This window comes from Corylus avellana, chromosome ca4, assembly GCF_901000735.1.
Source record: "Corylus avellana chromosome ca4, CavTom2PMs-1.0".
In the NCBI taxonomy this organism is placed as follows: domain Eukaryota; kingdom Viridiplantae; phylum Streptophyta; class Magnoliopsida; order Fagales; family Betulaceae; genus Corylus; species Corylus avellana.
Genome location: NC_081544.1, coordinates 13,274,203 through 13,285,256, shown reverse-complemented (window position 1 = coordinate 13,285,256; position 11,054 = coordinate 13,274,203). Strand labels below are relative to the sequence as shown.

General features: G+C 37.8%; 1 protein-coding gene across 1 annotated transcript; it reads left to right on the top strand.

The window, feature by feature from the left end:
* Positions 1 to 4,618: 4,618 nt before the first annotated feature.
* LOC132179426 (tobamovirus multiplication protein 1-like) lies at positions 4,619 to 10,693 on the top strand. Its single transcript, XM_059592155.1, has 12 exons — positions 4,619 to 4,786; positions 6,547 to 6,637; positions 6,718 to 6,770; positions 7,367 to 7,459; positions 7,542 to 7,613; positions 7,735 to 7,807; positions 7,970 to 8,015; positions 8,090 to 8,153; positions 9,053 to 9,106; positions 9,192 to 9,269; positions 9,894 to 10,011; positions 10,480 to 10,693. Exons 1-11 carry the CDS (start codon positions 4,619 to 4,621, stop codon positions 9,984 to 9,986), a joined length of 885 nt encoding a protein of 294 aa, XP_059448138.1. The 3' UTR covers positions 9,987 to 10,011; positions 10,480 to 10,693.
* Positions 10,694 to 11,054: the final 361 nt, after the last annotated feature.

The window sequence follows — 11,054 nt, the reverse complement described above, 5'->3', positions numbered from 1 at the left end:
AGATGAGGACTAGAGCTGCAAGATTTACCATTATTAATAGGACTCTGTACAAGCGGGGCTTCATGCTGCCACTCCTCAAATGTATCTCCAAGGAAGAAGGTGATTACGTCCTTTGCGAGATCCATGAAGGCATTTGCGACAGTCATTCGGGAGCAAGAATGCTAGCCCACAAAGCAGTTTGAGCTGGTTTCTACTGGCCAAACATGAGTCTGGACTCGGTACAGATAGTGAGAAATTGTGACAAGTGCCAACGCTTCGCCAACATTACCAAATAACTCCTAGAAGACTTAAGTTCAATCTCCTCGCCATGGCCCTTCCCAAACTGGGATGGTCTCAGGCTTCACAGTGTCGAGGTCCACAATGTGAGCAGGGTCCATGGCCCAAGATCGAAAGGTCTCGAAACCAAGGATGATCTCATCTGCCTAAGCACTATCCTGAGTCCATGAAGCATGTGACAGTTGCTACAGATAGTTGGCAGATCAGGCCTCGACTTCTTCCAATCATAACTTCTTCTCATCATGTTTTCCTCAGAAGAATCTAAGCCACTCCTCTACAACTATTTGACCCTCATTGGCCTCCTTGAGTTTGGCCTTTTGACCGACACCCTCGGCCTGAGAAACCTTCAACTGCTCCAGAATTTTTACATACTTCTCTTCGAGTTGAAGCAGATCCTCTTTAATGATGGAGTTGTCCACTTGAAGCTTCGAATATTCAGTATGCAGGATCTGCAACTCGAAAGTTAAATCCGAGACTCTGGACTCGGCTTGTGCAACCTCAGCTTGGATCATCGACTGCTGCTGGCCTAGAAGAAGAAGCTCTTTATCCTACTAAGCTAGCGTATCTCTCAGTTTAGCGTTCTCGGCCTCCGATGCCGCAAACCTATTGTAAAGGCTCTCGAATTTCAAGTTCGACTCCTGGAAGAACTTCTTAAAGTAGAAGTATAAAACTACTGAATTCATGGCACCCTGCAATAAATAAGCTTAGTCATAAAAGGAAAGTTATTTTACAAAATGAAAAACGAGCATGAAGAAGGAGATTTACACACAGTTGGTTGAACAACATTGACTCCGCCATTCCCTTGGTAGAGATGTCACGCTCGCCTGTCAAATTGTCTAGGGGAACTAGTTCTACCAAAGCTTGAAACAGGTTCCTCAACAACTGACCACCAAACCTGGACAGAGGCTTGCCCACAGTCCAGTCAACATTCTAAGGTTTCACCAGGGAGTAACTTGAAGAGGCCTTGGACCCGGATGCAGCTTCAGCCTTGGCAGCAGGTGTAGGAGCCCGAGACAAAGCCTCAGCTACCAGCGCCGGGGCTCGAGACCTCTCCTCGCAATTGGAGACAAGACCCGAGGCCTTCCCACTTCTTCCACCGCCTTGGTGCACACTCTACTCTCCTCAAGCTCCATTCCAACCAAGCTATTGATTCTAAGAATTGGTCTGCTGAATATTAGGAGCGGAGTGCACAAGGGATACCGACTTTACCGGGATGGCCGTAGTAGGAGCAGTACCAGAAGGATCCATCGGAGCTGCCGCCAAAAGAGTGGCAGCAATGGGATTATGGGCAAGGATGGCCTTGTAGGCCGTTATTGGAGCCACTTTAGGCTCTGGGTTAACTCTCCTCCGTGCAGCCAGGAGATCAGCAAAAAGGGATTTCCCCTTATCAACCTGAACAGTAGGTCCCTTACCCTTCACCACTCTCCTCCTTTTCGGTTGAAGGACTTCGGGTTCCTCGGGCTCGTCAATCAACTGCAAAGCCTTCTTCACCTGAGACTCATCCACTTTTCCCTTGCCTTTATCTAGAACAGGCTTTTGAGGGGTGGTGCCTTGGGTGTTGGCCGCCGGAGGGCTCAAATTTACAACTGCTGGAGCCGGTCTCTTCCTTGACCCCTCAGCACCGTCTCTGGTGGTATACAGACAACTATTCAACCTAGCCGTCGTAACCAACTTCTTGTAGGTCATAGCTTGTTCGTGAGTTTGGGCCCAAGCCAGAACCTTGTCTACACGAGCCATTTCATCATTAGAAAGGCAGAGATCTTTGTGAAGGCCCAAGTGAGGGACCGTCATTTCTCGAGGCACTCTTGGTCCGTCCGCCTTTTCCCCAAGAGCGAATTCCCACTGCCCCTGCTCGAAGAAATATTTCTTCTTCCATCCATGGTTGCTCATAAAAGTCTTGTCCATCTGAACGAACTTCCCTCTTCTCGTCTGGAAGTTGTACATCGCAATTGGGGTTCTTATGGATTCAATACATCCATAAGAACTCTGAGACGGTGAGGTGTTGCCCTTCTCCAAGAGCCATGGGCCATACAGCCACGCAAGCAAAGAACACCTTCTAGGCATTAGGAATCAACTGATGCAGAGCCACATTCAGGCGGCCCAGGAGCTCATGTACAACCCTTGGGAAAGGCAATTTGAGGCCTGCTCGGAACATCTCTTCATAGAGACAGACCTCATGTCTTCCGACGTCTACTATTGCGCCCTTCCTCTCATCATCAAAACGAAGCTTCACCGTTTTAGGGATGTAGCAATCCAAGATGATTTTGTGCTCATCTTCTTTGGTCAGATCCGGCCTCCATAAGGTTGGGTAGGTCTTACCCAAACCACAGTCTGATTCTGATCCTTCTTCGCGAGACATAACCGGATTCAAGAGTTAGTCGAGAAGAAAAGAAAGCAAGAAAGTTTGTAGAAAGCTTGGTGTGAATGAGAATGGTGAAAAAAGAGGAAAAAACCTTTATAAAGCTTGAGAAGGCTAAACGAAAGGTCTGAAACGAAAGAGGAAAAGCATATGAAGCCCAAGGGGTGCCTCGAAAAACATGCACAATAAGTACGGCAAGAAAAACGCACCTCTGCAAATCCCACGTGACAGCTGACAACCGACAACCGAAAAGACGTCCATCCTGGTGCTGATACATGGAAAAACCAACGTGCCCTCAATCATGTCAACCGTCTCGGCAAAAAATTGGAGAGAAATTTCCCGCCAAAATTTGAAATTCAAAATTCAAAATTCAAATTTCCTGCCTCAGAGGACTCGGATTTTCACTTAAAGAGAGTCTAACCTCGGAAGGCCGATCCATTTATGAACACAAAATTTCCATAGTCTTTTAGATCAGAAAATTGGAGGGTAACTGTTGGGTCATGGATCAGCTTCTAAAGCCCAATAGGTCCCAAGCCCGATCTCAGCAAGACAGCACACCCGACAAGGCCTCAGACAACTTAAACCGAGGAGGTTTTAGAAACCGAGGAAGTCTCGGACAAGAGTCCGAAACAACTCCTCGGTAGGTGTAGGTCGCCGAATCCGAGACTCAACTCCTCGGGAGCAAAATAGTTAAGAGCCGAGGGTAGACCGGTCATTTCACAACTACGGATATGCACGTATTCAATCTAAAATAAGTGATTATTATCTCACATTTTAAAAAAATAAAAATAAAAATAAAAAATAAAAAATAAAAATAAAGCTCTCTATAACATAGATAGTTGTCAACATACAAGTTGTCCCTACATAAACGGAATAGGTAACCATTCAAATTCAAAAGGTTATCTAACTCAAACAAAAACCTTATCACTTGTCTCGGGATCTTAGGTTACTAAGATCACAAAGTGGTTAAAAATCCCTACCCTTATCAAATAGCTGTGAAACAGATATTGAGGGATAGGAATTCCGAGATGTGTGGGAAACAAATTCTACTCCATGCCTATAAATACAAGTTTCAACTTCAATCAAAGGTAAGCACAATCTTTGCTCAGAAACTTTGATTGCTTATACACTCCTTCCTCACATTCTGACTTAGGCATCGGAGCTTCCCCGCCGGGACACCACCGGGGGCTCTAATCCTGTTTTTCTTTGCTTGTGTAGCCTGACATATCCTCGAAGTTCTCAACACCCCCTGCAAGGCGTGCCACGTCATCATCTCGGAAAATTGTGCATCAACAGTTAACATTTCCAAAATACCCCCATTTATTTAGGAAAAAAGGGAAAAAAAAAATTGCAAAAATTAAAGCGTTGGTCCGAATTTAACAGTATTTGCAAAAATACCCATACCCCAATCTTTGCAAAAAAATTTAAATATTTTTTCTATAAAAAAAAGGGGGTATTTTTAGAATTTTGTTGAAATTTAACGAAAAATCCTAATAGAGGGGGACATTGAAAACAAATAAAAGTTTGATACACTAAATTAAGAGGTTTTGAACTTTAGAAAGAACATTGCAAAAGATGTGACAATTCAAGAGAAGTAAGTGAAGTTTTTCCTTCTTTTTATAAATTTGTAAAAGTGAATAAATAAGCAAAAGAAGACTTACAAAAAAAAATTAAATTAAATAGGGAAAAGAAGGGGTGTTTATCTTAAACTTCGGTGGGAAAGAAAAGAAAAGTCAAGTCAAATAACAAAAATCATGATCCCCGGAGTAATCTCTCCTAACAAAAGAAAGTAAAGCATGTCCTTTGCGCAACCAATGACTATGCCACGAGGTCATCCCGACCGTTATTCACCTCCACGTGGTTCATCTCAGTCCTACGTGTACTGCCCCTCTGTTCTACACGTGCATGTTCTGTACTTTGTTCTAAACAAAGCAAAGACTCCACCCTTGGCAATTGTTATTGTTTTGCTGCTCCCTGCTCCGAATGGCGTGGACATCAAGAACAAGGAAGTTTGCGCTTAGAGAGGGAGAGATTTACAGTGCGCTTGGCGCATTCAATTGGTGGGATGAGATCGACAAATCAGAAGAATGGCAAAACCGCATTTACTATGCCTTATGTGTATCTTACGCTGTGGTTTCCCTTGTTGCCCTGGTACCTTCTTTTCTTCTGCTTTCCGGAAAAATCATGGTCTCCTTTTTAGCTTTCACAATATATTTGAATTTAGTTTCTGAGTTGGGTATGTACCATTTTATATATATATATATAGATGATTCTTTAAGAATGTTTGCGTTTTTATATGTTTTGTGTTGTCATGTTGGCTGCATATCTCTTTCTGTACGTAATGATAATGTTGTGTACATAAATGGAGACATTGACAAGATGCATATGTCTAAGTTTCTTGGGTATTACTTATTGAATCTCATAATCTAATTACATCTTACATGAGATATTCTTATCTCAATTTGTTTAGATTGTATCTCAGGTTGTTTTGATTTGTTTTGATTGTATAATTTGATTTACTTGTAACAGCATTATCATAGTTGTTAGGATAAGATCTTAGTTTGTTTGTATATTTCAAACTTCACTTGTAAGTCTGCTAATAAATACATGAGAAGATAAAGACCTGATTAAGGCTTTACAAATCATAACCCACCAATTGTTTTTTTTTTTTTCCCTTCTATTTTAAACGTTATGTCTGAGGAAACTACCAATATCTCTGTCACCCAGCCATCAGCAACACTTACACCACAAAACCTTACCAACCTTTACATCTATCGTCTTACAAGTGTCAATTATCCTCTATGGAGCACCATTATTGTCCCTTATTTGGAAGGACATAATTTCTTTGGTTATGTCACTGGAAAATTACCATGTCCTCCAAGTCGTATTGCCTCCGCAAGCTGCACGTCCACAGCTGCTTTGGTTATGTCACTGGAGAATTACCATGTCCTGAAAGTCGTATTGCCTCTGCAAGCAGCACGTCGACAGCTGCTATGGTTGAGAATCCACCTAAGTAGGGAGACTCTTTGATTCCATCAGTCCATGTGTAGCATGGAATGTAAGCCTATGCCAAGGGAGCAAAATGTAGGAGAGGGAGGAAAGGAAGCTCTAACAAAATTCTGTCTCCACTTGATTTTCAAAGCCAAAACAGGAATCCTAATTTCAAAAAATAATCTTAAATGGAGTCTCTATTCATTTTATCTATCATACTCTACCAATAAGAAGATTTTTAAATATTTCCAATGTGCCAAAGTATTTTTCTGAACTCTTATGTTTATTTTTACTTCTTTTTTTTTTCCCTGGTGCCACTAACTTATAAATTAAAAAAATAAAAAATAAAATAAATTCAGAGAATTCATATAAAACTTGCTTCTGGTCTCTTAGATTTAAAAATGCTTGCATTTTGAAAGGAATCATAATAACTTATGCAAGCACAATCTCTATTGTTAATTTTGCAACCATATTTATACACCTTCTGGTTGTATTGAAGTACTTGCTTGAAAAGGTAAGCACCACTTGCTTTTTTCGTAGCTATCAAAATGTTTGTATTTTCTTTAGGCTTTTGGGAGACGATATATCAAAAATCTACTTTTCCATGTACATTTCTGGGAGGAATATGCACTGCTTTAATCTATTGGTTTCTGCTGGTCTTTTGAGCAGACTTACCCATTTATATTAGAGAATGGTGTTCTGTATTTCCTGAAAGTTGCATCACCAGCATATATGCTTCTTGCTTGGCTCTCACCTTAGGCTTATGTAGTATGAAACATTTACTGATCTTGCTAAATTTCTCTCAATAAAATGTTCCTGTTTCTAGCTTTCTATCGTCATACCTGGTGTTCTTCATGACACTTACCAAAAAAGTACACTGAACTTAGTTTTGTAATGACCTTTCTGTCTTTAATTCTAAGGTACAACTGCTGCGCATTCATTTAAGAGTACCAGAATATGGTTGGACAACACAAAAGGTTTTCCACTTGATGAATTTTGTTGTGAATGGATGTAAGGGTCCTGTGTTATTTGTCGTGGTCCTTCCTGAATCTGTTTTATAAGCTTGCTGAAATCAAATTGCATTTTCACAGTGAGGGCTGTCCTCTTTGGTCTCTACAAAAGTGTGTTCCTTATTAGGCCAAAGGTATGTCATTCAGTGTAAAATTATTTGCGAAATTTTTAAGTGAAAAATATATGTAAGGCAGAATGTGTAGCTACTTCTTCCTGGAAATGCCTACATCTAGTTTTTTGTTCTTATCACCCAAGTCAAGATTCTAAATACTGTTATGGGGATGATTGTAACTATGGTAGATCGAGTTAAATACTAATCAAATCCTAATCTGCTAACACTAGTTTTGGATTTTGAGCAACTGATGTTGTCTGGTGTGTAACAATTATATGATATGATCTTGTTCACATGAAACTGATAGATGACATGCTTCACCATTTTCTATTACTTATATATATATATATATATAAAATTCAAATGTGTCTTTCACTTGAAAAACAGTAGTGAGGTAAATCTAGGATCCATTTTATCATATAGGATGTTCGACAGCAGTCAATAGAAATACATGAGAGCAAGACATAGATGAAAACTTACTACTTGGTTTGCTGGTTTCTGGTTTAAACTTTCCTAGTGTAATGGTTGTATATTATTTAAATAAAAAAAATAAAAACAAGTTTCTGATTAATATCTCTTTTTGATTGCACTGCCTTTAAACCATCATCTTGGTACAGCTACTTGAAATGATTCTTATGGAACTTCCCGGACTTCTATTTTTTTCAACCTACACGTTACTTGTTTTGTTCTGGGCTGAGATATATCACCAGGTATTTCTACTTGTTTTATGAGTTATGAGTAACAATTGAGCTTTGATTGATATTGGTAGACTCATTTTATGATTGTCAACAGGCAAGAAGCCTACCAGCTGACAAGCTTAGGCCTGCTTATTATGCAGTAAATGGATTTATATACTTGCTACAGGTAGGGAAAAGAAAATGCCTAATTATGTGTCTATTGTAGCTGGGCCATGAAGAAATGAGCCAGATCTATTATGCTTGTTACAATGTGTCTTGGTTTCTCAATCATTACTTTGTGATAATAGATAAGCATATGGATATTCATAAGATTAAGCCCAAGTTCTGCTGCAGTGGAAGCTGCTAAACTCTTCTTTTCAGGTTAATGTTGTTCAAATCATTGTTTTCTATGCCTATCTATTTATTAATGGAATTCTCAATAATGCTTTCATGAAGTAGACAACCAATAATTTATTATTGTTATATATGGGAATATTCATCCATGTAAAGATACTTGTTTTCATTTTTATTTTATTTTTGCAGCTGTTTCATTCTGTGTTGCTCTAGGATTTCTGATATATGGTGGGAGGTAAGAACTGAAACTCGGGAAAAAGACAATAAATTAAAATGTGCTCTCACTCTACATCTTTCATCTCTTCTTAGGTTATTTGTCATGCTGAGGTGCTTCCCCATCGAGTCTAGAGGTCGTCAGAAAAAGCTATATGAGGTTTGTACCTGAGGTGTTTGAGTTGTTCAATAGATTGAAATTGATAAAATTTTGTAATTCAATTTGAAGTGAGTGATAGAAGTTTGTAGAAAAGAAGACTGATTACTAGCTATGTACAAATGAAGTTGGCCTTACTATCCCCATTAATGATTTCTGTGGAATATTCTCTTTATAGCAATATTTTGCCTTGTTAACTACTTCTCCTTTAAAAAATTATGGAGAAACTTCACAAAGGTTTCCTGAACTACCAAGAGATGTGAAAGACACTCCCTCCTACAAAAAATTTCAAAACCTCTTAATTTCATCCTTCAAACTTTCAATTCGATGGAATGTTTCCATCAGTTTCTGAACGTTAAAAGTGATGAAATGATCTTTATATATACCAGTAAAACTTTTATAAAATTTCAAATTTACTTTTAATTTCAAATTAAAAATAAAAAAAATAAAGTTATTTAAAAAAAATAAATAAATTCAATGGTAGTATGGTCTTTTTAATAGTTTCCGTTAGGGGTTAACATAAAAATTTGACGAAGTGGGGTAAATTGCATCAAATTGAAAGTTCAAGGGATGAAATTGAGAGTTTTTAAAATTTGAGGGGTCTTCTCAAAACACATAGTAGTTTAGGAGTCGTTTGTAAAGTTTTTCAAAAAATTATTGATTTGATACAAGTTGCAAGGAAATGCAACTAAATTTGACATCTGTATTGATTTCTCAAAACATAATTCATACTTGTGGTAGATGAGCATGATTGCAAAACAATGCAAATCAGAACAAAATGATAAATGAAAAGAATGAAAATCATGTCAAGGAGTATGTTGGCCATAATGAGTTAGAGGCATGCAAAAACACACTTTGGAAATTTCTTAAAAGTGTTGGTGCCTAACTTATTTCACTGGCAGGTTGGCAGTGTCACAGGAATTTGTTGCACTTGTTTCTTGATAAGATGCCTTGTGGTGAGTTCCTTCTGATGCTGAATTTATGCAAGAAACCCAAATGTTCTGTATCTTTGACAAGGACATCTTTATTGGTGTGGTGTAGCTTTCTCTCTCTGCATTTGATGAGGATTTAGATGTTGATGTTCTGGATCATCCCATCCTGAATCTACTATATTACGTGGTAAGTTTCAGAAACTTTGGTTCGTTTAGGTTTACGATTTTAAAAATAGCGATTTTAAAACTTGAGATTTACAAATGCAATTTTTAAAGCCATAGTCAAGCATTTGATAAAATCCCAATTTACCAAGCTTTTATAAGCTTTCCATTACTAGAAAAGCCCACAATACAATTGACTAAAGTCTATATTTGGGATGCAAGATTGTCCTCTCCCTTCATCTTCATGGATGCCTCTGTCTCATTGCAGTACAAATAACTTTGACTACTAAGGCTCAAGTTTAAATTTCAAGGGTTTATATCGATTAAAAATCAGAAAATAAATGGAAAAATGATAAATCATCGCTTCAAAGGAATCAACCTCCAATTAATCACTTTGAATGGATCAAATGCATCTACACTGAATTTATAGAATAAAGCATTACTCACTTAGGTTAAAAAAATTTAGGTTTTAGCTTATAATTATAATTACTAGAAAATAACCTATTAGGGAAATATAACCAAAATATGCTGATACAACATATTGAGGAAATAAAAAATCTAGGGTTTCCTAACGCTTATGGCTAAGTCTAGAACTAAGGATTATAGTGTTATATGTTTTCACTGTGTTGGACCTTTTCTTTTGGCACAGTTGGTAGAGATTATCCCATCTGCTCTCGTGCTCTTCATCTTGCGAAAGTTGCCCCCTAGGCGTGTCTCAGATCAATATCACCCCATCAACTGAATCTGTGATCATTTCAATTTTACAGGTGATTGATCAGATTCATAGACTTCCATCTCTCTCTGTTGTAAATACTTCTTACTTTTTTTAGGAAAAAATGTAAAATTAGTCCTTGTGGTTTACCTGATTTACAATTAGCTCCCTATGGTATCAAAATGAACTCAAAGGTCTCTGAGGAGGTATGCCAAAAAAAAACAATTTCGTCCATACAGTCAAATTTCGTCAACTAATTTAACAGATTCTGTTAGTGTGATACTGACTTAAATAAGACAAGTATCACAATTTTATTGGTTCTAACATTTTACGCTATCATAATCTGCTAAGTCAGTGAACGGAATTTGGTAGTAGAGAGTAAATTATTTTTTTGGCATATTTTAAGGATCTTTGAATTCATTTTGATACCACAGAAACTTAATTACAAATCAGGTAAACCACAAGGCTTGATTTTGTACTTTTTTCCTATTTTTAACTCAATTGAAAGCATCTGTATGAACAGGTTTGGAATGTTGTAGTAGTGCGTATACAACTTTATGATGTGGGACCCCAGACACAAGCCATAGATCAGAGGATGCCTAGCCTAATTGGGAGCTGGATCACTGTAGGGGTTTTATTTGTTTGCATTTTTGTTTTATTGTCTGTTTTTTAGACTGGTTTTATTATTTTATTTTGGGCTTTATGTTATTTTTAGCTAGCCATTAGCCCAAGTACGGTTAGGGTTAGGATTAGGGTTTAATTCTTAGTCTATTTAAACCTAATATTGTATTCAACAACTCATGATGAATAAAAAAATTTTGATAGACTATTGTTTCTTCTTCTTTTCTCTTCTCTTCGGTGCTACTTGTAATAGTTCTGTTTTTATAACAGCTGTTAATGAATGCAAATATGAAAAGGAAAGATAGAAGGAATAGAAAGAAAAATTTAATTGACTATTGAACCGGGTATTTTGGAGGATACCTAAACCTCTTTAAGTATTCAAGGACTCTTCCTCCGGTCCACAATTGAACAAATGACTATCAAGATATTGATTACATTCTCATTCAAGCTATTTATACATCCCCCAACTAATACTTC